Source organism: Molothrus aeneus, chromosome 1, assembly GCF_037042795.1.
Source record: "Molothrus aeneus isolate 106 chromosome 1, BPBGC_Maene_1.0, whole genome shotgun sequence".
NCBI classification, from domain to species: domain Eukaryota; kingdom Metazoa; phylum Chordata; class Aves; order Passeriformes; family Icteridae; genus Molothrus; species Molothrus aeneus.
The window spans coordinates 1375683-1401943 of record NC_089646.1 but is presented as its reverse complement, the minus strand read 5'-3'; the positions used below and the strand labels follow the sequence as shown (position 1 = coordinate 1401943).

The window sequence follows — 26261 nt, the reverse complement described above, 5'->3', positions numbered from 1 at the left end:
AAAAAAAAAAAAAATAACCCAGAAAATGCTCGCAGCGAAATTTTGATGTTTTTACCGTCTGCTCCCCGAGAGAGGAGAGATTGGAATTTTTCGCTCCTCAGCTCCTAAATATCGGCGAAAAAAAAGCGGGAAATAAAGGGGAGAAAAAAGGGGGAAAAAAAAAAACAAAACACGACAACAAAAAAGATCCCTCCGAGTTTGATTTTTAAAGCGGAGTGAGTCAGCCCCGAGCCCGGCGCCTCTCTGTGTTTGCCCGCGTGGTGCATCCCTGGCAGGGTCTGTAACCCTTTCCCAGCCTCGCTTCTCCTCCTCCCAGCGGGGAAAAACGAGCCGGGAACGCTGGATCCCGCCGCAATTCCCAAATAATTCCCAAATAATTCCCCCCCCCACACACCCCATTCCGCAGCTCGCTCTGGGGGAAGAGCGGGTGGGTTGGAATTTTTTAATATTTTTTTTTAATTTTTTTTTTCCCGCAGCGGAGTTTTATGAATGAAAGCTCCCGGCTGAGCTGGGAGTGATATCCCAGCCCTGGAAGTTGGGAATGCTGGAGAAATCCAGGCTGGGAGAAGGGGGGAGCAGCGGGATGGGATCGGGGGAGGCTCAGCTTGGGCCAATCCCGGCAGCTCCAAAGCCTTTTCCCGGTTTTCAGGGATCCTGGGATCTCCCGGAGAACTCTGCGCCCATGTGGGTGGAAAAAAAAAAATCATTCCCGAAATAAAAATAACCCCAAATCCCGAGGATTTCAGGGAATTTCGGAGTGAGGGCAAAGCGCTTTTGCTCCGGGGGGATAAATTTTTTAAAAAACCTCCAAAACCCCTAAAATAAAGGACGGGAAAGGGGTGGAAGGAGGGGACGGGAATTTTCAGCCCAACGTTTGCAATCGGCTTTTCCAAACTGCAGCTCCTTGGAGGCAGAGAGAGGGAGAGAGAAGCCCAAAATTCCCGATTTTTTTTCCCGAATTCCGTGTCTGGCAGAACCAGCTTTGCGGGACAGCCAAGCAAAACCCCCCCAGTGCCGCCGCTGCCCCAAAGGCAACTGCGCAGGGAAAACATTCCCAACTTTTGGGGCTTTTGGGAAATTTGGGATCTGTTTGCGTGCGGCAGAGACAAGGAGAGGCAAAAAAAAAAGAAAAAAAAAAGGACAGAAAAAGCGCAAACCCCCCCCAAAAATAAAAGAGACGGAGAGCGTGAGGGGGAGAGTTTGGGGTTTTTTGTCCCCTCGGCGAGCGAAAAGATAAAATTACTGCGGCTAAAAATAAAGCGGTGGTTAAAGGTTCCCCCTCCCTCTGGCATCTCCCACCCCTTCCAGCCCTCTCCCTGCTCCCTCCCTCCTTCCCTCCCTCCTTCCCTCCCTCTCCCGCTGCCCTCTCCGTGTTTGCGTTTGACAAAGAAATGATTTGAACTTCCCGGAGCCGCAGCGAGCCGGGATCCCGAGGCGCAGCCGGGCCCATATGGATGCGATTCCCCAGCCCTGTCCCAGATGATCCAGCGGCACCGGGAGCCGCGGCGCTGAGCGCCCCCGCCGCCTCTCCCCATCCATGGGCTCCGCCGCGGGATTTCGGGAGCTGCCCGCCACTCCAGCCATGAGAAAGCGAGGAAAAACCCCGGGATCTCTCGTCATGTGCCTCTCGGGCTGAAAAGCTGGGGAGCCGGAGGAGCAAAATCCCTTTCGCGGATCCGGGAGGGCGAGGAGAAACCCGCGCCGCTGGAATTCCGAGCTCGCCTCCTCCTCCCGCTTCCCTGCGCGGGGCTGGATGCTGGAAGCAGCCCCTTGGATATGGGATCATATCTGGTGTATCCCAGCCTGGGTTTGATCCTCTGCTGCTCCGTGCTCAGCTCCGTCTACGCGCTGGTGAGTCCCGCTTTTTTCCTTTATTTTTCCGTGTTTTTCTTTTCCCCGTGGTTTTTTCCCGGAGGATCCGCGCGGATCCGGCCGCCAGGAGGGATAGATGAGGGGGTGAAGGATTAAAAAGCTGTTTTGGGGTTGTTGGGATCCGCTGGCGCCGCAGTGAAAATGTCTGTGCTGCTTCCCGGGAGTTGGGATCGCTTGGGAAGCTGCGGGCAGGACGTGCGAGCTTTGACAGGGATCTGGGACAGCGTCTGGGGCAGGATTTCGGGATCTGCCTGTGGAGAAAGGACAACTTGGCTTCCTTTTTCATATTTTTATTTCTTTTTTCTTTTCCTTTTTAATTTTTATTCTGCTTTTATTTTTTTAATTTCTCTTTCATTTTTTCTCTTTTTCTTCTCTTATTTTTCCCTATTCATTTTCCTTTCATTTTTTCCTTTTCATTTCTTCCTTTTCCTTTCCCTTCACTTTTCCTCTTCCTCTTTCCCTTCCCTTTTCCCCTCTCCTCCACCTTTCCCTTTTGCTTCCCTTCCTCTTTTCCTTCTTCCTTTCCCTTTCCCTTCCTCGTCTCCTTCTTCCTCCTCCCTTTCCCTTCCCTTCCTCTCCACCCCCTCCAAGCCAATTTCATTCCCAATTCTCCTTTCCCTGCAAATCCCAGTGAAACTGAGCCTCTCCTTCGGAATTAAATTTGGGAAAAACAGAGAACTTGTAGGAACCCTTTGCTCCTTGGCACTTTCCACCCCTTCCTGCACACACCAGGATTTCCAGGGCTGGAAAACTGGGATAAATCCATCCAAACTGGGAAATGGTGTGAGACCTGCAGCTCCAAAAGCTCCAGGAAGCAGGGAAGGGACATTTCCTCAGGAATCAGCCCCTGGATGTGGAGCCAGTGCTGGGATTCCCTGTGACAGGAGCTCTCCTGGCTTTCCCCATCCCTGGGATTCTCCCTGCTGCTCCCATTTCCCAGCGTTTTCCAGGAGGGAGCCAGGACACCCATGGGAAGTGGGATCTGCCCTCCAGGAGGGATGGAAATGGGATTTGGGATTGGGATTTGGGATCAGGATCACTCTGTCTCCAGTCAGGTCCTTCCTGACCCTCCAGGATCCACCAGCCTGGGCCTTATCCCTGGATTTGGTAGTTTGGAATCTTGTGCAGAGCTGGGGGGGTTTTCCAGCTTTTCCAGAGGGGAAATTTCTCCTCACTAAATGAGACGGAACAGCCCCTTGGAAAACCATCCCTGTGTGAGCCCATCCCTGCTCGATGTGTGGTGAAACCTCCCAAAATCCCAAGAAAATTGGGGAAATCAGGAGAACCGCTTGGAGATTTGTTGGGATTCCAGGGATGGATGAGGCTTTTCCCCAAACTCCAGGGCTGGATCAGCATCTCCTGACTCTGGGGCCGTGTCCAGGTCCTGCAGCACCTGCTGCCCCCTGCTCCAGGATTCCTGCAATTCCTGCTGCTCTGGGACTGGGAAAATCAGGATTGGGAACCAGCCAGGCTGGAGCTGGGGAAATTTCAGGATGCAAAAAACCCCTGGGCACGGCTGCATCTCCCAGTTCCATTATTCCCATTATTCCCATTATTCTCATTCCTGTTCCCATTCCCATTCCCATTATTCCCGTTCCTGTTCCCATTCCCACTATTCCCACTCCCATTATTCCCATTCCCGTTCCTGTTCCCATTCCCATTATTCCCATTATTCCCCTTACTCCCATTACTCCCATTATTCCCATTCCCATTCCTCTTCCCATTCCTGTTCCTATTCCCATTATTCCCATTATTATTACCATTATTCCCATTCCCATTATTCCCATTATTCCCATTCCTGGCTCACTCCCCTCTCCCAGTATCTCCCAGTATCAGGAATTCACGGTGGGATTTCTTTGGGATCCCCCATCCCAAGAGATCCGTTCCATCCCAAGGGATGAGCTGGGAGGTGCCCCCATGTCCCCGGCACCAGCTCAGGGCGAGCTGGACCTGGCAAAAATTGGGAATGAGCTCTTCCCAAATCCCAGAGTGCTGAGAAATCCATGGGATTTGCTGGGAAAGCGCAAGAGATTCCCTAAAACCCCTCCTGGACCTGGATTTGCCGATCCCATGGATCCTTCCCAACTCGGAGTTTTGCTGCTTTCAGGTCCTGCTGCTCCAAACCCTGCTTGGTTTAGTTAGGCCAGGCTTAAATCCCTGTTTTAGACCCTTCCCTTGCTTTCCCAACCGCTCTTGACAGCAAAAGGAATTCCCAGAGGGTTCCTGAATCCATCCTGACAGTCCGGGAGCTGCAGAGATCCCGAGTGTCCCCCTCAGGCAGGATGATGTCAGCCCTGTCCAAGAATCCCCTAAAGCCTGGGTTTTGCTGGAGTCGTTGCTTCTTTTTCCAGCTAAATGGAATTTTAAAGGGACTTTGGAAAGAGGGGCTGGGATCCAGGGTGGACAGCAGGGAGAGATTTTACGGATTTATTCTAAAATTGGTTATTATTATTTATTGTTATAAAACGCGTTATTAACATTTATTATAAATGTTGTTGTTATTTATTATAAAATGCATTGTTGCTGTTGTTGTTGTTTATGGGAGGGCCATAAATATGTTTGATACTCGGCTCTGAGGGAGCTGCTGCCGCCGTAAATTTTCCCTTTCCTAGGAGCTGCGAGGAAAAACCCAAGGATGGATGGGGATGCAGGGATTTAATTCAGGCTCTGGGCTGAGCTTAAAGCGCTCCCGAGCTTTTCCCGCGGGCACAGCAGAGCCGGGCTCAGCCGCGGGCTTGGATCGGGAGATTCCCGCAGCCAGAGGCGGCTCCAGGGCACAATTCCCGGCTGAGCCTTGGGAACGCGGGCCGGGATCGCCGGATCTCTGCAGCTCCGGGATGCCCGGGTGGGGCAGAGCCAGGAGTGTCCCAAAGCCGGCGCTGGCATTCCCGGAATTCCCCTTGGAGCCGGCAGGAATTGTGCCCAAGGCGCTTTTTGAGGGAATTGTGCTGGAGCAGGCTGGGAAATCATTTCTGGGATATCCCAGGACTGGGATATGGGTCTGATCCTTGGGATATCCCAGGATTGGGAGCTGGATCCGTGGGACATCCCAGGATTGGGATCTGAGCTCTGGGATATCCCAGGACTGGGATCTGGTCCCTGGGATATCCCAGGATTGGGAGCTGGATCTGGATCCCTGGAATATCCCAGGATTGAGAGCTGGATCCCTGTGATATCCCAGGACTGGGATCTAGGTCTGTGGGATATCCCAGGATTGGGAGCTGGATCCAGATCCTTGGGATATCCCAGGATTGGGAGCTGGATCCAGATCCTTGGGATATCCCAGGACGGGGAGCTGGATCTGGTCCCTGGAATATCCCAGGATTGGGATTTGAGCCTTGGAATATCCCAGAACTGGGATCTGGATCTGATCCCTGGAATATCCCAGGATTGGGATCTGGGATATGTCTGGGATATCCCAGGATTGGGAGCTGGATCTGATCCCTGGGATATCCCAGGATTGGGATCTGGGATATGTCTGGGATATCCCAGGATTGGGAGCTGGATCTGATCCCTGGGATATCCCAGGATTGGGATCTGGGATATGTCTGGGATATCCCAGGATTGGGAGCTGGATCTGATCCCTGGGATATCCCAGGATTGGGATCTGGGATATGTCTGGGATATCCCAGGACTGGGAGCTGGAGCTGGATCCCTCTGCAGCAGCCTTGGCTGCCCCTGCATTCCAAGCAGGGAGGGAAATCCAGCAGCAGGAAAAATCTCTGGGAAGGAGAGAAAGGTCTGGGAAGTCAGGGCCTTCTTCCCTGAGGCTCAAATCCCTGTGGGATCAACTTCCCAAACCTGGGGGTTTAGGGCCAGACTTGGGCAAGGCTCGGCTTTGTTCCAGCTCTCCTGACAATCCAGAGAAACCTTCCCAACATTTCCCTGGAATGGCCCAGTAACACCTGCCTGGGCGACGGGTGGAATTCCACCTGGATGGAGGGCCTGAAATCCAGCGGGGTGAGGGTGGGAAGCTGGGATAATTCTGCTCTTTAGCCCCAGGATTAAGGAATTAAGCCTGGCCTAAGGTGGAGAGCTCTGCAAGGACAGGTTTGGGGAAGGTTTGTGGCAAAAGGAGCTTTGAAAGTCGGGTCTGACACCGGCAGAATTTGGGAGAAGGGGAAAATGTGGGAATGGTTTTAATTTGGGAGGTGCTGGCAGAGGGAAAATCTCCCCATGTCCTAAAAGGTTGGATTTTAGGATCTGAAAGATCTTCCCAACCTAATCCTGCGATTCACAGAGCCAAAACCTCCAAGGTTTTGCTCTTCCAACCCTTTTTATTTTCCCTTTGTTTCCCCCTTTTGCTCAGCCTGGGAGATCCCAGCCCTGCTGTCACTGCAGCAGATATCCTGATTAATCAATCCACGGATTAATTATTAATAATTAGAATCCAGCAGCCTCCTGCAGGGCTTGGGACCAGAATATCCCATTTTTTTGGGAAGCAGCTGCCAGGCTGCAGCGGGCTGAGCTCAGAGGAGCAGATCCATGTGGGAGAAGGGTGGGAAAAGGGACCATTCCCATTTTTTTTTCTTGGCTGCCCCGGCCTGCTCGGGGTGTTTGGGTGATTCCTGAACTTCCCTCTGCTTTTGGGACGATCCCAAAAATTCCAATCCCGATCTCTGGGGGATTGGGAATCTTTTCTGGCACAGCTGGAGAGAATTCCCCGTTCCACATCCATCCCTGGATCACTGGAGCAGATATTCTGATTAATCAATCCATGGATTAATTATCAATCATTATAATCCAGCAGCCTCCTGGAGGGCTTGGGACCAGAATATCCCAATTTTGGGAAGCAGCTGCCAGGCTGCAGCGGGCTGAGCTCAGGGAAGCAGATCCATGTGGGAAAAGGGACCATTCCCACTTTTTCTTGGTTGCAGTCCCAGCCCTGGCCTGCTCCGGGTGTTTGGGTGATGCTGAACTTCCCTCTGCTTTTGGGATGATCCCAAAAATCCCAATCCCGATCTTTGGGGGATTGGGAATCTTTTCTGGCACAGCTGGAGAGAATTCCCCATTCCATGCCCACCCCTGATCCCTGGAAGTGTCCTCAGAAAGGTTGGATGGGGCTTGGAGCAGCCTGGGATGGGGGAAGGTGTCGGGGTTGGAATGGGATCACCCTTGGGGTCCTTTCCAAGGAAAAGAGCTCTGGAATTCTGTGCTGTTGAGGAAGGTTTGGATTAAGGAGGTGCTGGATGGGGTTTTCCTCTTGGATTCGTTCCTTGTTGCTCGGATCAATCCCACAGATCTCCAGAAATCAGGAAAAGGGAATGGTTTGAAGCTGGGTAGAAGGAAGGAATGATAATGCTCATCCTCCGAATTCAACCCATGTTAAATATGTAAAAACTAAAACTAAAATAACAATAAAAATTAAAATAAAAATTTTAAATTATTAAACTATATTTATATATTAAAATATATTAAACTATTATAAAAATTATTATAAAATTATTAAACTATATTTATATATTAAATATATTAAACTATTATTAAAGTATATAATCAATTATAGACTTATATATAAACATATTAACATTTAATATACATAAATATAAATATAAATATAAATATAAATATAAATATAAATATAAATATAAATATAAGGCTAAATAAATAACAAGAATAAAAATAAAAATAAGAAAAGGAAGAAAACTAAAATTAAAATTAAAATAATATAAATTAAAATAATATAAACTATATAGATGATAAAATATTTAAATAATAAAAATTAAAATAACAAATAGTTCTGTATAAAAATCCCACAAATCCCAGCCAAGATAGGCCCCAAACAATGGGAAATGCCGTTTCCCAAGCATGTTCCCTGGAAGGAGCCCATCCCTGCTCCCAGATTTCCAAGGGATTCTCCCACTGTTACTCAGGATCAGCCAAAATCCCTGGATCTGAACCCCTGATATCCCTGGCTCTGAACCCCTGATATCCCTGGCTCTGAACCCCTGATATCCCTGGCTCTGAACCCCTGATATCCCTGGATCTGAAGCTCTGATATCCCTGGATCTGAAGCTCTGATATGCCTGGCTCTGAACCCCTGATATCCCTGGCTCTGAACCCCTGATATCCCTGGATCTGAAGCTCTGATATCCCTGGATCTGAACCCCTGATATCCCTGGATCTGAAGCTCTGATATCCCTGGATCTGAACCCCTGATATCCCTGGCTCTGAACCCCTGATATCCCTGGATCTGAACCCCTGATATCCCTGGCTCTGAACCCCTGATATCCCTGGATCTGAAGCTCTGATATCCCTGGATCTGAACTCTCCAGCAGCAAAGGCAAAACCAACAAACCCCTGGTGGGGTTAAAGCCTGGCCTGGCAGCTCGGCCCTCACCAGCCAAGGAAATTCCGGCAAATCCTCGCTGGATTTCTGGGAGCTGCTGGCCCTGGGAGAAGGAGAAGCAGGAGCCGAGCTGAGAGCCCAGGGTGGCCCTGGGTGCCAGCAGTTGTTGTTTGGTTTATGTTGTCCCAGAAATAGCCCGGAGCAGTTTTTTGGGATCGGCGGGGTTATCCTGGCTGGAGCGTGGCTGTGCCTGCAGGGATGCCCCGGGCAGGGACAGCTGGAGCCACCGGGGCCACGCCCTGTCCCTCCCTGGCAGGGGCATCCCAGAGCTCTGCCCGGGGTGAGGGACTGTCCCTCGGCAGGATTCCCATCCTTCCGAGAATTCCCTCCGTCCATCCCAGCTGGAATCAGGCCCTGTTTGCAGAGGGATTTGGGACACAAAGGGCACTTTGGTCACCCTGAAATCCCGGCCTTTATGGGGTTTTATTGGGTTTTGTATGGATTTATGGATTGTTTATGGTATGGGGGTTTATTGGCTCCTCTTATGGCTGTGGGGTGAGGGGGAAAACTGTCCTGGCATTGACATCCCATCCCATCCCATGGATCTCATGGATCCCATGGATCCCATCCCATCCTATCCCATAGATCCCATCCCATCCCATGGACCCCATCCCATCCCATCTCATGGATCCCATGGATCCCATTCCATGGATCCCATCCCATCCCATCCCATAAATCCCATCCCATAGATCCCACCCCATCCCATCCCATTGCATCCCATGGACCCCATCCCATCCCATCCCATTCCATCCCATCCCATGGACCCCATCCCATCCCATTCCATGGATCCCATCCCATCCCATCCCATAGATCCCATCCCATAGATCCCACCCCATCCCATCGCATCCCATGGATCCCATCCCACCCCATCCCATCCCACCCCCCTGACCCTCTCCAAGTGCAAACCATCCCCCAAATCCCAAGGTTTTTGGAGCCTTTCTGCCGTAACAATCCCAAGGATTCGAACTTCTCCCAGAAAAACTCATCCAAAGGAATCCTGGCCTCTGGGAAACGATCCCAGGATCCGTGTCTGGGGCAGGGAAGGGGTCAGGAAGTGCTGACTCGGCAGCTCGGGCTCCTTATCTGGTTTTCCACTCGGCTGCTCCGGTGCTGATCCGGGCTCCCGATGTTATCTCGGCTCCCTCCCCCTCTCTCCGAGAATTCCCAGGGGTTTCTCCAGCCCCAGTTGGATCTGGAAGGGCAGGATTGGATGTTTGAGTGTCCTTAGGAAACCTTCTCTTCCCTTCCCTGAATTTTGGCTGGGGACTGAAATGGGATTTGGGGCTTTGGGGGGTTTTTTAAATTTAATTTTTTTGCATGTTTTAACAAAAGACCCAAAATTCAGCTCGAAATTTTCATGGATTTGGGGATGAGCACTTTGTGGTGAATTCCCACCTAGAAGAGGACAAATGATCAAGGAAGTGCCACTTGTGGGATTTGGGGAATCTCCGCCACTTTTAGGTGATTTTCCTGCTCATTCCAGAGGGGATGGATAAGGTGGCCTTTAAATGTCCCTTCCAACCCAGATCATTCCACAATTCCATGATTTAATCACTTCATTGCCTGGATTTATCCTCCTGGCTGTGAGGACTCCCAGGATTGGAGATCCCTGGGCCCATTCCCTGAAGGAAACCTGGGAGTGGGCCTTGGAGCCGACCTGGAGTAGGATATTCCTCAGCTCTTCCTGGAAAGGCTGGGATTGCTGGATCCGGCAACTCCCTTTGAGCCTGGCTTTGTCCCATTCCCTTCACCATTCCCGTGCTCCATCTCCCATCGGGATCAGACCCTGCTCCAGCATTTCTGTCCCTGGCTTTGGCCCTTTTGTCACAATTCTGGGGACAAAGAATCGACGTTTCTGCCCTGGAAGGGCCTCGGAGCTGAATCCTGCCTGATCCATGTGGGACACGGAATTTCCCCCAGGAAAAGCTGTCCCTGGCTCATCCTCAGCTTCACCCACACCCAGCCCCATTACTTCATTTTCCATAACCCCAAAACCTGGGAATGGTCTGGAACACAGTTTAGGGATACAGAGGGACCTGGGGCTCCAGGGAATGCTCAGCTGCAGGAAACAATGGCATCATTAATTAATTAATTAATTGATCTTCTGAATTAAAGCACCTTAAAAGAGCTGAGGGCTAATTTGCTTGCACAGAATGCCAGATTTCCAGGATGGAGTGGCTTGGAAGGGGACCTTAAAGTTCATCTTCACCCCACTATTCAGGTGTCTTTTCTTTTTCAAAGCCACAAATCAAATTCCAAAATTCCCTGAAAACTCTGGACTGAATTCCATGGTCTCTAATTGCCTGAAGTCACCTTGACTTCCTTCTCTGATCCCAATCCATGTTTCCTCTTGGACAGGGAGGAATCCAGGTGGCTCTGGGACTTTGAGCAAGGACACGAGCTCCTTGTCCCGGGTTTATTCCGAGACTCGGATCAATATCCATTACCAGCAGCTTTTCTTTTGTGGGCTGCAACTCGACTCCGCTCAATAAAAATGCAGGAAAATGATCCCTAAAATAAAAGTGGGAGGGAGCTGATAGGGTGATGATACATGGATCTGTAATGGCTTTGAACTGGGAACGGTGAGGGAGAGATGGGAGATTGGGAATTGGGAATTCCCGGCTGGGAGGGTGGGGAGGGGCTGGGATGGAATTCCCAGAGCAGCTGTGGCTGCCCCTGGATCCCTGGCAGTGCCCAAGGCCGGGCTGGATGGAGCTGGGAGCAGCCTGGGACAGTGGGAGGTGTCCCTGCCATGGCAGGGGTAGAATGGGATGATCCCATAAAATTATTCCAATGTTAGGGTCCCTTCCAGCCCAAACCATTCCAGGCTGATTTTCCTGTGTGCTGATTCCCCAGGACTGTTTATCCAGGATAGCCCCTGGATTGGGATAGCGCCAGGACTGGGTTTTCCTCGGGGTGTTTTTTTCCTTGGCTGTACAAACCCAGGGAATTTGGTACAGACCTGGGATGTGTTTGTGTATCCAAGAGAGTGCAAGGGTGTCCCTGCAGGGCTCGGGATGGGAAGGAAAGGAATTCTGCAAATGGAGAGATCCCAGTTGGATGGGAAGGGAAAGAATTCTCCAGATGGAGAGAGTGGGATGGAAAAGGAGAGGATTCTCCAGATAGAGAGAGGGTGGTGGGAAGGGAAAGGATTCTGCAGATCCCACTTGGATGGGAAGGGAGAGGATTCTCCAGATGGAGACATCCAAGCTGGATGGAAAAGGAGAGGATTCTCCCAGTGGAAAGAGGGTGGTGGGAAGGGAGAGGATCGTCCCAATGGAGAGATCCCAGTTGGATGGGAAAAGAGAGGATTCTCCCAAAGGAGAGAGGGTGGTGAGGAGAGGATTCCCCAAATTAAGAGATCCAACCTGGAGTTCTGCAAATAGAGAGAGGGTGATGGGAAGGGAGAGGATTCTCCCAATGGAGAGATCCCAGTTGGATGGGAAGGGAGGGGATTCTCCCGATGGAGAGATCCAAGCTGGATGGAAAAGGAGAGGCTGATGGGAAGAGAGAGGATTCTCCAAATGAAGAGATCCCATTTGGATGGGAATTGAGAGGATTCTCCCAGTGGAGAGATCCCATTTGGATGGGAAGAGAGGGGATTCTCCCAAAGGAGAGAGGGTGGTGGGGAGAAGCTTCACCAAATTAAAAAATCCCAGTTGGAATTCTCCAAATAGAGAGAGGGTGATGGGGAGGGAAAGGATTCTCCAGATGGAGAGATCCAAGCTGGATGGAAAAGGAGAGGATTCTCCCAATGGAAAGAGGGTGGTGGGAAGGGAGAGGATCGTCCCGATGGAGAGATCCCAGTTGGATGGGAAAAGAGAGGATTCTCAGGATGGAGAGATCCAAGCTGGATGGGAAAGGAGAGGATTCTCCCAAAGGAGAGAGAGTGATGGGAAAGGAGAGGATTCTCCCGATGGAGAGATCCCAGTTGGATGGGAAGGGAGAGGATTCTCCCGATGGAGAGATCCCAGTTTTCCAGCTGCATCTCCAAGCCCTGGTGATCTCCAGCAGCTCCTGTGGCTCCTCCCTGCCCTGAGCAATAAAACCTTCCTGGAATGATTCCAAGCAGAGCCGTGCGGGGGCTCAGCAAGGCAGGAATGTCTCCTTCCTGACCCCGGGAAGGAGAATGGACACGCTGGAACCGTGGATTTTCCAAACCACAGGACAGGGCTGGATCCTGTTCTGGATATGGAGCTGTTTTTAAGGGCTGCCAAATCATCCTGGAAATTTGGGCAAATTGAGTTTCAGTATTTAAAGCAGATTGGCCAGGAAATTACTTTTCTCTGCTCCCCAGATTTTTTTCCAAATTTTGTCTCAGTATCATCAGCAAAGTCCCTGTGATCAATAAATTGAATTCTAATCGCCTTTCCATGGATTTTGGAGGTTTGGATGCAGGAAATCAGCGCCCTGTGCTGTGCATTCCCAGTTTTCTGTGCCACCATCCAGAGGAGCCTCAGGCTGCTGGCAAAGGGGAGGGGCCAGAGCTCAGGTGCTGGAAAAGCAGGAGAGTTTGGGATGCAGGGAAGGAGCTGGGGCTGTGCCAGGGAACGGGACCGCAGGGAGAATCTCCATGTGGGATAATGCAGGCTCCCCTGAGTCAGCACCCCCAGGGCGATGAGGGCTCTGATAAGGCTCTGATAAGGACAGCAAAGCCCCAGGGTGACCCCGTCTGTCACCCCCTGGATGGGCTGAGGAGAGGCCACAGCAGGGACATTCCCGTGTCCTTCTGCTTCCCAGTTTTCCTATTCCTGCTCCCATGGAGGTGAACTCCCCATTCTCCCACCCCTCCTGTCACTCCAGCAGATACTGGGAATTCTCACCTAGAAGAGGACAAATGATCCATGAACTGCCATTTGTGGGATTTTGGGAATCTCCGCCACTTTTCGGTGATTTTCCTGCTCATTCCAGAGGGGATGGAATAGGGTGGTCTTTAAATGTCCCTTCCAACCCAGATTATTCCACAATCCATGATTTAATCACTTTATTGCCTGGATTTATCCTCCTGGCTGTGAGGACTCCCAGGATTGGAGATCCCTGGGCCCATTCCCTGCAGGAAACCTGGGAATGGGGCTGGGAGCAGACCTGGAGCAGGATATTCCTCAGCTCTTCCTGGAAAGGCTGGGAGTGCTGGATCTGGCAACTCCCTTTGAGCCTGGATTTTGCCTTTTCCCCTTCCCCTTCCCCTTCCCCTTCCCTTCCCTTCCCTTTCCTTCCCTTCCCTTCCCTTCATTTGGTTTCTTCCAAGGGGTCACAGCCAGGTTTTCTCTCTCCAGGGATTTTCCTTTTCCATCCCATAATCTCCTGTGGAAAAAGCAATCCAGCTTTTCTCCTCTCCTGCCTTATCCCTGAGGGCTTCCCTCAGCTCCAGGAGCAGCATCTCCACTGCTTTCCCAGAAAAAGGAGGAGAGGAGGGAATTCTGGAGCTGCCTGGGTGGAGGAGGAGATGAGGGAATGCTGGAACTGAGCAGCTGGAGTGAGAAGATGAGGAAATGTGGGAGCTGATCAGCTGGATTTGGGATATGAGGGGATCCCAGAGCTGATCAGCTGGATTTGGGATATGAGGGGATTCCAGAGCTGATCAGCTGGATTTGGGGAATTTGGGGATCCCAGAGCTGATCAGCTGGATTTGGGATATGAGGGGATGCTGGAGCTGCCTGGCTGGATTCGGGAGAAGAGGGAGATTCTGGAGCTGATTGTCTGGAGCTGGGATATGAGGGATGCCCTGGAGCTGGGATTATGAGGGATGCCCTGGAGCTGGGATGTGAGGGGTGTCCCGGGTGTGCCCCTGGAGCTGGGATGTGAGGGATGTCCCGGAGATGGGATTGTGAGGGATGTCCCGGAGCTGGGATGTGAGGGGTGTCCTGGAGCTGGGATTGTGAGGGATGTCCTGGAGCTGGGATTATGAGGGATGCCCTGGAGCTGGGATGTGAGGGGTGTCCCGGCCCGGGTGTGCCCCTGGAGCTGGGATTGTGAGGGATGTCCCGGAGCTGGGATGTGAGGGGTGTCCCGGAGCTGGGATTGTGAGGGGTGTCCTGGAGCTGGGATTGTGAGGGATGTCCCGGAGCTGGGATGTGAGGGGTGTCCCGGGTGTGCCTCTGGAGCAGCAGCACGTGGAGCATTCCCTGCGGGCCCCGGCGCCCCGCACAGAGCCGCCCTTGTTGTCCTGAACATCCCAATCCCATTCCTGCTCCGCTCCCGGGCACTGCTGGCCGCTCCCGCCCGGTTTTTTTGGGAACAGAAGGGCCCTTCCCAAGAAAAGGGAGCGAGAGGGGTCTGCAGGGAGCAGAGGGAGAGGAGCGGGGGTGTCCCGGCTCTGCTGGGGGAGTGTGAATTGGGACATGAAGCAGCATTCCAGGGATCGGGATGGGGTTGGATACCTGTGGTTTGAGGCGTTGCTGGAGCCAGAACACCAAACTCTGCTCCTGGAGCGGGAGCTGCGGCTGGAATCCAGCTGGGAAAGGGTTAAAGAGGGGAAAAAACAAAGTGGGAGAGGAAAGGAAAGGGGAAAGGACAGGAGAAAGGAAAAAGGAAAGGGGAAAGGAGAAAGGAAAAAGGGGAAAGGAAAAAGGAAAGGAAAAGGGGGAAAAGAGAAAGGAAAGGAGAAAGGAAAGGAAAATGGAAAGGAAAAAGGAAAGGAAAGGGGAAAAGGAAAGGGGAAAAGGAAAGGGGAAAAGGAAAGGGGAAAAGGAAAGGGGAAAAGGAAAGGGGAAAGGAAAGGGGAAAAGGAAAGGGGAAAAGGGAAAGGAAAGGGAAAAGGAAAGGGAAAAGGAAAAAGGAAAAATTTCCATGGATTTCCCAGCTCTTCTCCAGGATTCTGGGAGGACTCCCTGGTTTTTAACCTGCTTGTTGAGCCTTTTCCTTGATTTCTTTTCCCTTTTGTCCTTTTATTCTGGCCCTCTGGAATTCATCTCCAGCTTCTTCCTGTTGCCGGGGCAGGTAAATTTTAATTGGGAATTTTGCATCTCTCCTTAAATAACTCTGGAAGTCGAGGTTGGAGGAAAATCACTCCTAAAACACTGGCAGAGAAAGGAATGAGAGCCCACAATCCTGACATTCCCCGTGTCCTTGAAGGGGAAAAGGAGTAAGGAAACGCCATTATCTCCTTCGCGTGCATCCTTCAGCAATTCCCCCTCTGAAGGCAGTTCACAAGGGAGACATCCAAAGATCCGGGGGGGAATTCCTGGAATTAAAAGTTCTCTTGCTGCTGTTGTTTTAATTTCTTTCACCTTATCCCTTTGGTCGCTGTGGGGTAGAGGGAAGTGCCAGGGCAAATTAGGGAGATCCAAAAAAATCCACATTTTCATTCCTGTGGGGATTTGCGTGTACAGGAGCTGGGATCCTCCTGGAATGAGTTGGATTTGTTCGGTGTTTTGGGCCTGGTTTGGGTTTTTGGTGCATTTGTGGCGATGAGGGTGGGAAGATTTGGATGTCAGAGTTTTTGTGGGAGTTTTTGTGGGATTTTTCCCAAATCCCCTCGGATTTTGGAAATGCACCTTTGGAAAGAGCAAGAGCTGCAGTCTGGGTGTGAATTAAATTTCAAAATATTCCCAAAAATGGGTCCTGAAGGGAATGAAGGGGGTGGTCCCAGCCAGAACTTTAGAGCTGAAAGGAATCAGAAAATCCTGGAATGGGTTGGGATGGAAGGACCTCGAAGCTCATCCCATTCCCAAAGGCAGGGACACCTCCCACTATCCCAGGCTGCTCCAAGCCCCAGTGTCCAACCTGGCCCATGGATCCAGGGGCAGCCACAGCTGCTCTGGGAATTCAATCCCAGCCCCTCCCCACCCTCCCAGCCAGGAATTCCTTGTCTGGATATGACAAACTGGGAGAATCTTCCCAGAAAAGCCTCAGCAGCTCCCCAGGCTTTGGTTCACCTTTTGTCTTACAGATATTCCCATGGAATTCTGGAATTTCAGAGCTTCTTCTTCCTGGTTTGGGGATGTGGCCCAGGGAGGCACTTTAAAGGACAGAATTGCCAAGGAATCATGGAATGGTTTGGGTTGGAAAAGATCCTTAAGCCCATCCAGTGCCACCCCTGCCATGGCAGGGACACCTCCCACTGTCCCAGGCTGCTCCCGCCTGGCCTTGGGCACTGCCAGGGATCCAGGGGCAGCCACAGCTGCTCTGGGAATTCCATCCCAGCCAGGAATTCCCAATTCCCAAATCCCACCTCTCCTTGTTGTCCCTCAGAGCCTTTTAGGGATTGCAGAGACCATCCCGGTCTGAGTGAGCCCAGACATTCCATGGAGCTGTGTGAGCATCTCCCAGCAGGACAATTAGGGCAATTAGGATAATCAGTGCGATTAGGATAATTAGGAGGCTGCTTTCTCCTCCAGGTGCTCCTGGTTCCTCTTGTCTGGAATTTTTTCCAGGCAGAGACTCCCTCATTCCCTGCTCCTGGTTCACCTCCTGGGAAGGAGATTCCCCGGGATGTCCGGGTGTCTCTCCCGGGCGCTGTGGTGGGAATTTGTCCACGGAGCTCCTGGGGAGGGATCCAGCTCCTTCCACGGAGGCACTGAAGGCTCCATTCATCCCTTGGCCTTCCCAGAGTCACCCGGAGGCACCCAGGGTGTCCAAAAAACCCTTCCCAGGGAAGGCAGAGCTGGCTGGGCACCAGCAGGAGGCCGTGGGGCATCAGGCAGCACTCGGCACCTCGCTCCCAGCAGCCTCTGGAAAAGCAGGAGCCGGGATTTTCCCGGCTGTGGTCGGGAGCAGGGCAGCCCCTGGAGAGGGAGCAGCGCCCTCACAAGCAGGGCCTGTCCCTCTCTGTTGACTGAGCTGGGCCTGCCCCAGCGGGACGGCTCCGGATTTGGTGGAATTTCGCTCCAAGGTTTCCAATTCCTGCTCCAAGTGTGCAGTAATTCCGTCTTTATCCCAATAGAGAAATCCCTCTGAAGCTGCAGCAAGGGTGGGAATTTTATCCTTCCTTTCTCTCCTGAATATTTGGCTTCAGATTTAACGGTGTCTTTTCCAGCCTTGGTGATTCCATGAGATCAAATGTCCAAAATGCTTTTGGTGGGGGGAAAAAAACATCCAGAATCCAGGAATTTGTCTGGTTGTAAACAAAATTCAAAGACCACAAGGAAAACACTCAGTCGAGCAGGAAAATCATGGCACATCCCTGTCATCTCCATGCATTTTCATGGAATGCTGGAGAGTGGTTGGGCCAATCCCAGAGACTGAACTTCAGGAATATTCTCAGAAACATCTGGAAGCACAAATAAAATCTGCTGCCTCCCTGGGTTTGAGCTCAGCTCCACTGGCCGTGGGGAGATTGGAGAAAGACGGATAAAAATTCCCAGATCCATCATTAATAGACACAGGTCTATTAATGAGACAAGGTCCACATCTCCCAAAAAAAATGATGGATAAAGGCTGAAAGCCTCCACTCTGTCCACAGTCAATCCTCAATATTCCCTTCAGACCCCTGGGATCTGAAACCTCCGACCTTTAGCTCCAAATCCCAGTGGTTACTCAGGTTCTGGAGGGAAATTTGGGATCAGTTGTGGATCATGGCATGGGAGCAGCAGGAGGTGACCTACAGGAGAACAGGGATGAGAATATTCCATCTCAGTTGATCCAACTTTTATAAATCATGGAGGTTTTTCCTATGGTGTTCCAGAGTTCTCATCCAATGGGATTTTGTGTGTCCTGCTGCTCATTCCTGCTTTTCTCTGAGATCCATGGGAACGCCCTGGGATCCATGGGTTCAGCCTTTGGATGGCTCCAACCCTGCTCTTCATTTCAGGCCCTGGGGTGACTTTGAGAAGCTCCTTCCCTTTTTTATTTTTGGCCTTTCCTTTCCTTTCCTTTCCTTTCCTTTCCTTTCCTTTCCTTTCCTTTCCTTTCCTTTCCTTTCCTTTCCTTTCCTTTCCTTTCCTTTCCTTTCCTTTCCTTTCCTTTCCTTTCCTTTCCTTTCCTTTCCTTTCCTTTCCTTTCCTTTCCTTTCCTTTCCTTTCCTTTCCTTTCCTTCCCTTCCCTTCCCTTCCCTTCCCTTCCCTTCCCTTCCCTTCCCTTCCCTTCCCTTCCCTTCCCTTCCCTTCCCTTCCCTTCCCTTCCCTTCCCTTCCCTTCCCTTCCCTTTCCTTTCCTTCCCTTCCTTTCCTCCCCTTCCCTCCCTCCCTCCCAGCTTTGGAAGCATCCAGGTTTTCCCTGAGATCGGAGGGAATTCCCCCCAAAACAACTTCCCAGCCAATTGCCGGCCCCTGAGCCAGGAGTTCATCCCAGAGCAGAGATGTTTCCTGTGGATTTGTGGGAATTCGGAGGCTCAGGGCAAGGCAGGAATGATTTCCAGTGAGGAAGGATCCTCTGTGGATCCAGAGGTGTGGAATTCAGGGACACTCTGAGATCCAGCTGCCAAATCCTCCTCACTTCCTACAATTCCCTGAAATCAGCTGTGATCAGGTGGGGCTTGGTCCTTTCTTCCAAAAAATCAGTGGTGGAAGGAGAGGAAAAGCCTCCAGATGTGCCAGGTTGGATATTGGGAATATTCCTCATGGAATATTATATCCATGGACTATTATATTTAACATCCACATGGATGTGGACCTGGGAATGCCAATCCTGGTCCAAAGGCTTTGCCAGCAGCAGAGGCACAGCGGGAATCTGAGGGAAAAACAAGGATAGGGCTGGAATTCCCTGGGGAGAACTCCGTGTCCCTGGGCTGGATGGAGCGTGGCCAGGGAAGCTTTCTGCTTCCTGCAAATGAGCCAAGATGGGAAGGAGGGGGAGAAAGGAATCCCAGCTAATGGATTTGAGGGATCATTAGGACAGGAACCGGGACCGGCAGCGCCGTGGCTTCCGCAGCCGCTTGAAAATTCCCATTTTCCCTTTCCCCCTGCACCAGAGTGCTCCTGGATACTGTTTCAGGCTGAGCAGGAAAAGCTGGGTTTGGAGTTGTTTCTCTCTTGGTTCTCCTTGTTTCCCATGGAAAACCTGCGGAATATTCAGGAGGGCCAGGTCCCAGTTCCTTTTGGATCCAACATCCCTCCCTCCAGCAGCCTTTGGATGGAATATCCCTCCCCAAAATCCCCATTTTCCCTCTCCTCCCGCACCAGAGAGCTCTTGGATATTGTTTCACACTGAGCAGGGAAAGCCGGGTTTGGGTTTTGTTTTATCCCAGATTCTCTCCTGGTTCTCCCTATTTCCCATGGAAAACCCGTGAACCTGGGGAATATTTAGGAGAGGCAGCTCCCGGTTCCCTTTGGATCCAACATCCCCCCCGCCACCTCAGGCCATGGCTGAACATTCCATCCCTGGATTTCTTTCCCATAAATCCCTTCATGACCAGAGGTAGGGAAGAATTGTTGGAGAAACCCCTCCAGACCTTTAAACCTCCCTGAGAACATGGGGGCCTCCAAAAAAAATCCCAGATCCTTTGGGTTTTCCACCTGGATTCCAAGGCGAGACCTTGCTCCTTTCCTTCTATTCGGAGCACCAGGGAAATTTTTACTGTTGGTGCAGACTTGGAGAATCCCGGGATTTTTGGCTGCCATCATTCCCTGTGGCCAAGGTCACCCGACTGTGTCCTGAGGTGGCCCCTGGAGCCCCGGGATCTCGTGATCCATGATCCGGGAGAGAGGAGACAGGGAGACGTCTGGGCTGGAGGAGATCAAGGGGACACGTGATCCCAATTCCCAACACATGAAAGGAGAGGGAAAAACCCTTCCTCAATCCCTCAGGGACTGGCTGGGATGGCCTCAGATTGCTGGGAAGGAAACTGGGCAAAAAGTCAGGAGATTCCTGACTTTGGGAGGACGGTGGGGCTGGAATATTGGGAAGGGAGGGATTGGTTCTCACGGGAGGGGTCTCAGCTCCAGAACCTCATCAAAGTAATTAAAGCAGAGCTCATCCTGGGTTTAATTAGGAAAACGGGCTCGGTGCTTCCCACAGATCCATGTTTCCAACAGCTCAGCAGTGCCAGGATTATCCCAAAATTCCCCCGGCCCAGTTTCACCTCCTGCCCAAAGGAAACTTCCCAGAAAAGGAGGATGAAGGATGCTCCTGGAGAAAAGGAGCTTGGGAAGGACCTTCTGGGTCTCCTCAGCTCCCTGACAGGAGGGCACAGCCGGGGGGTACCGGGATCTGCTCCCAGGGAACAGGGACAGGAGGAGAGGGAACGGCCTCAGGGAAAGGTTCAGGTGGGATATTGGGAAAATTCCTTCCTGGAATTGGCTGTCCAGCCCTGGTCCAGCCGCCCAGGGCGGTGCTGGAGTCCCCATTCCTGCAGGGATTTAAAAGCCCTGTGGATGTGGCACCTGGGGTGGCCTTGGCAGAGCTGGGCTCGATCCAGGGGCTTTTCCCACCTCAGTAATTCCGGGATTGGAAGGAAAAGCAAGCGGGATCTCCCAAACAATTCCCTCTGCTCCAAGGAAGGAGAGCAGGGCACAACCCTGGGTAAACCACGGGGATGTTCTCCAGAGGCTGGGGATGATGGGAGTGGGATGAGCTGATGTCTCCATCCCAGAGGGACAACGCTCAAGCACGGGGAAGCGCTGGGGAAAGGATCTCCTGGAATGAGACGTTTTGTGGGATTCTCTGAGTGTTCCTGGCTGGAAGGAGATCCCGGGGCTGTCAACAAATCCTCCCTTTCCCAAGCGGAACAAAAGCGCTTCCCCTGCAGCCCGGCTGCTTTTCCTTTGTTTTGTAACTCCCGGAGTTTTAACCATGGAATTGCACTCTCCGGAGCATGGGATTGCAAACTGCCAGCCCGGAGCTGCCAGGACGTTCCGAGGATGCAGAGGACACCCCTCAGTGACCCGAGGAAGCTGCAATCCCTGGAGCACATTCCCAATATTCCCAGCCCCACGTGTGAGGCTTGGCTCATCCCAGATGGTTTTTCATGGGAATGACCGAGCTCCAGCTGCTTTCCATCACCAGAGCCCTGCAAGGCACTTAATGCAGGCCAGGCAAAGCTTTCCCTGGTATATTCCCAGGGTTTTCCATATTTCTGGGATTTCAAGGACGTTTAGATCTGCTTCACCTTCTGGTTTTCCTGGTAGGAACAGTCAGGCTCTGTTCCCAAGGAATGGGGCCAGGATAATGGGGAATATCCCCGAGTTGTGCCAGGACAGGGGGAGGTTGGATAACAGGGAAAAGTTTTCCTAAAAGGAATATCCAGGCCTGGCACAGGCTGTCCATGGAAGTGGAGGAATACTGAATCCACCAGGATTTAAAAGTGCGGATGTGGAATCTGGGGACGCGTGGTGGTGTCCTTGGCAGTGCTGGACTCCATGATCCTACGGGATCATCCAACAGAAATTACCCTGGGATTTCATAGTGTGACAGAGAGAATGGGAACGTGGGAATGTGGGAATGTGGGAATGTGGGAGCAGGGACCTGGCTCCGCCTCTGTTGGTGATCATTCTCCATGAGGAAATCCGGGAATTCCATGAGGAAATCTGTGTTCTCTGAGTCTAGGGCTGATTTCCAGGTGGTTGATCCGTATTTTCCAGGCATCCACATGGATGTGCAGACTCGATTCCACAATGTCCCAGCAAAGCATTCCCAGGAATGTGGGAATTGGGAGCACGGACAGAGCTGGGACCTGGCTCAGCCTCTGGTTCTGCTCATTTTCCATGAGGAATTCTGGAAATTCCAAGATGAATTCTGGAAATTCCATTAGGAAGTCTGGAAATTCCATGAGGAATTCTGTGTCCTCTGGCTCTGGACCTGATTTCCAGGTGGTTGATCCGTATTTTCCAGACATCTCCATGGAAGTGCAGGCCCTCTGAAGGTGCTGCAATTCCAGAGCCCCAAAAGCCAGGATTTCCTGACAACTCTGGGCCATTTCCACTGGAATAAATCTGGAATCTCCCAAATGGGAATCTTCACAGGGAGAACCTAAACTGGTGCCAGTTCTGCTCCCTCAGTCAGCAGCATTTTTTGGGAATATCCCCAGATATGGATCAGGATGATCCTGTGCTCCATCTCTCCAAAGTGAAACCAAGGGATTTTTCCAACCCAATTCAGGCTCCCACTCCTCTTTCCCTCTTTTTAATGGACATTATTTCTCCTTCCTGCCATTCTATCCAGGAAATGTTGGGATGCTGCTTTTCCTGGAATTCCCAGGAGCCAGAGCTGATCCATTTTTAATTCCATTCCCTCCCCTTCTCCAGCAGGTTTCTCTCACAGTGCAAAGCACCTAAAAGAGGCAAAAGGCTGGAAAGAGGAGGGTGGGAATTTTAACTCCCAGAATTTTAGGAATAAAGGAAGTCTTAACTGTACATTCCTGTTAAATTTTGGGGGGGAAAGGATTCTTTCCCTGTAAAAGGTTGGGAAATGGGATAGGCCTCGGGAAAGGGAAATTTTTTGTGCTGCACTTCTTAAAACCCAGATCCAGGCCAGCTCCTCAGGGGTGAAGCTGGAATTCCAGAGGGAGCAGGGAATTCAATCCCTCACAAACACAGAACATTCCAGTCTGAAGCTCAGAGCTCCAGCAGCCCCAGGATCCAAACGTTCCATGCCAGGCTCAGTCGGATGAGATTCCTCCTCCTCATCCCAAGGCTTGCTCCAAAGGCAGGGAATGGCTCTCCTGAGCCTGTGCAAAGGCTGGAATGGAGGCTGAGAGAGGCTCTTGGAACTGAAGTCTGGAACTGCTGGAAAATCCAGTGTTTATCCCGGTGGGAGATCTGCTCTGGCTCCAACAGATCAGGAACAGAAGGAATTCCATCAGTGGTGATGGGATTGCAGGCGGGAGGGATCCCTCCCTCTCCCACACGGGATGGGAACGGAGCAAGGACAGGGAATGTTCAGGCCATGGATGCAGAACCTTGAGTGGGATATCCCTGGATAAACAGGATCCTTCCCATCCCAAAATCCGCTCCTTCCTCTTGGAGCCCTGGCTGCTGAGAATTTCAGATTTCTGTGCTGCCAGGCACTGACCCCCAAGAGAACCCTGCACTGACCTGAGGCCCTGGAGAAGCTTCCAGAATGGAATGACAGAACTGGGATTGTGGGTGTGGCGTTTGGATAGAAATGTGTGATATCACAGGGTGGGAAACTCAGAGTTTAAGGGTTTAGAATACAGGAATGGATATAAAGCAAGATGGAGGTTTTGGGGTGGGGGCTGATTCCTTCTCCTTCTCCTTCTCCTTCTCCTTCTCCTTCTCCTTCTCCTTCTCCTTCTCCTTCTCCTTCTCCTTCTCCTTCTCCTTCTCCTTCTCCTTCTCCTTCTCCTTCTCCTTCTCCTTCTCCTTCTCCTTCTCCTTCTCCTTCTCCTTCTCCTTCTCCTTCTCCTTCTCCTTCTCCTCCATGGGTTTGGGTGGTTTTGTGTAATTGGATAAAAAGTCCCCATTGCAGCCATGGGTGGTTGGTTATTGGGTTAAAAGTGAAAATAATTTCGGTGTCATTTCTGAATTGGACAGTTGATCCTTCAAAGGCCTTGCAGAGAGAGAGATGGGGCTCCATTTTTAGTTTGTTGGAGTGAAGCGCTGCAGAACTCAGGGTTTGTGAGAGTGTGACAGAGATAAGAACTGATAAACATCTGAGTCCCAACAAGAAATTCCATCCTGAGAGCTTCAATCCCGACCCTGACCCAGGGTTGGGAGATGAGGACCCCACACCTTCCTTCTCCATCTGCTCCCTCCAGGCAGGGCAAGCCCAGGATTTCCAAAGGCAGAGCCGCTGGAGAAGGGATGGAGAGAGGGACAAGGGATGGGGGACGCACGGCAGGCACAGCTGGAATTCCCTCTCCGTGAGCTCTCCTGCTATTCCCTATCCACAGAAAAAAATCTGGGATAAATATCCCAAGGAAAAAACCTCCTCCAAAGCATCCCTTTGTCCAGCAATCCCCTCTCCAGAGACACAGAGTCACTCCCATGGGAATGCCGAGTCCTGGCGGCTTTGTTTGGGAATCTGGGATATCCCAGCAGCGTTTTCTGATCCCGTCGGCACCAGGATTCTGTGGCTTGGAGTGTCCCTGGTGCATTTTTAGGGAGCTGATGGGATAGTTGTTTTTAGGGAATTTAGGAGACATTTATTTTGGGAGGAATTTGTGAGATATTTCATTTTAGGGAATGATAAGATATTTATTTTTGGGGAATTTGTGAGACATTTCTTTTTATGGAAATTAGGAAATATTTCTTTTAAGGGAATTTTGGAGATAGTTATTTTTAGGGAATGATGAGGTATTTATTTTTAGGAAATTTAGGAGATATTCATTTTTAGGGAATCTGTGGGACATTTATAAGGAGCATTGATTGGCCCCGTGGGTATTCCAAGGGCAGGAAGGACAGGGAGCAGAGGGAAGTGGAGGGAATGCCAGAATTCCAGGAGGCTGCTCCAGTTCCCTGCTGAAATCCCATCCCAATCCTCCAGGAAAAGTCCTCCTTGAACAGAAACCTTCCCACAGGAAGCTTATCCCACAAATCCATTGGCCAAATCCCTGGAAGCGTCCTAGGAAACACTGGAGCACCCTGGGATAGGGGAAGGAATTAAATTATTATTAAATCATTTAATTAATGCTGGAATTAATTAACCTTTAGCTCCCTTCCCACCCCAACCATGATTCCATGAATATCCAGCTTTATTGAACACTTCCAGGGACAGTCATTCCGTCATTTCCCTGGGCAGCTTTTCCAAGGCTTTGCTCTCTCGGGGAAGAAGGAAATCCCACAGTTTTCACAGCAGCAGCCCCCAAAACACCCAGAAAATGCCACAATTCCCAGCCCTGCTCCATGAAATATTCCAAATATTTCTGCTCCTCTCTGTAGGTGGCCAAGAGCTTTGGAAACAAATCCCGGGTCAAGGATAATGGAAAACTTCCTTTCCAAATCCAAGCCAAAGTTCGGGGATTTCCTGACCAAGGCTTTATTTTCCCATGGAATTCAGGATCCCGAGTCGGATTTTTGGTGGTTTGTTCCTGAATCTGTTCCCATAAAATTTTAGCATCCACAGGGTTTTTACACCCAGAAGTTTTCCAGCTTTCCCAGAATTCCTGCAGAGCTGGAATTGCCCGGGCAGGCTGGTGAGATGAGGCTGGAGGAAGCTGATTCCTGGATTTCCCAGGGGAGTCCCCGGCACCCCAATTCCTTTTCCCAAAGGAATTGCTGTGTCCAGAATTCCATGTGGGATCAGGACACATCCTGGTGGATCAGGGATGATCCTTTGGAGCTCTGGTTTTTCCCTGCTGTGCCTGAGCTCCTTTCACTTCCCAGACTCAACATCCCAATTTTTTTTTTCCCTTGGAATAAAGAGCTGAGCTGAGTTAAAAAACCTGGATACCTCGGGATAACTCTGGAGCAGGGAATCCACAAACCTTCCTTTGGTTCCTTCAGGATTTGTACAAAGGGAAACATCCCAGGGACGGTTTGGGGCTGGACATGCCAAGATCGCCACAGCAGGAGCGGGAATATGCGGGAATTTTCTGTGGGAATTTTCTATGGGAATTTTCTATGGGAATTTTCCACAGGAATTTTCCATGGGAAGAGGGCTCAGGGATCAGCTGTGGAGGAGCCGGTCTCTCCCTAGAGCTGATCCCTGATCCAGCCTTTTCCAGGGAAGCTGGAGGGATGGAACATTTCCCTGGAGCTCTGAGCTCACCCTGCCACCCAATCCCATTCTCCTTTCCCGGATTTTTGGGATCCAACAGATCAATCCCACCCCAGAGCGTCCCAGCCAGAGCTGGAGTTTCCCGCAGGATTCTCCCAGGTATCAGACCTGGATTTGGACAGGAAAAGGGGCCAGCCCGGGGTCCTTTGCTGTCCCCAAAGGGTGTCCCAGCCCTGCTGGGCTTTCCCAGGATCCCAAATCCCTTTCCCTGCCCTTCTCCTGGAAAGGTTCAGGATTCCCTGGAAAGGAGCTCCCGGTGGAGGCGGCTCCGGAGCATCCAAAGGGGGATCCCGGATCCCGAGCTCGGGAAGCGGAGCCTGGCAGGGAAGCGGCTCCGCGGGCTCGGGATCCTGCCAGGACAAACAGCGGCGCTCGGGATTCCCGGGAATTCCACACCGGGAATGCGCTCCTGCCTCGCCGGGAGGAGGGGAGGGACGGGGGCAGGAAGGGAAGCGCCGCCCGCTCCCTGCGCCGATCCCAAATCCCCG

At 51.4% G+C, this 26261-nt stretch overlaps 1 protein-coding gene across 1 annotated transcript in view; it reads left to right on the top strand.

Annotated features, from left to right (window-relative positions):
• The first annotated feature begins 1776 nt into the window (after positions 1 to 1776).
• PTH1R (parathyroid hormone 1 receptor) overlaps positions 1777 to 26261 on the top strand; it is a 90342-nt gene continuing 65857 nt past the window's right edge. Inside the window, exon 1 of the mRNA XM_066552971.1 lies at positions 1777 to 1851. Coding sequence (XP_066409068.1) covers positions 1777 to 1851 — 75 coding nt within the window. The remainder of the gene's footprint in view (positions 1852 to 26261) is intronic.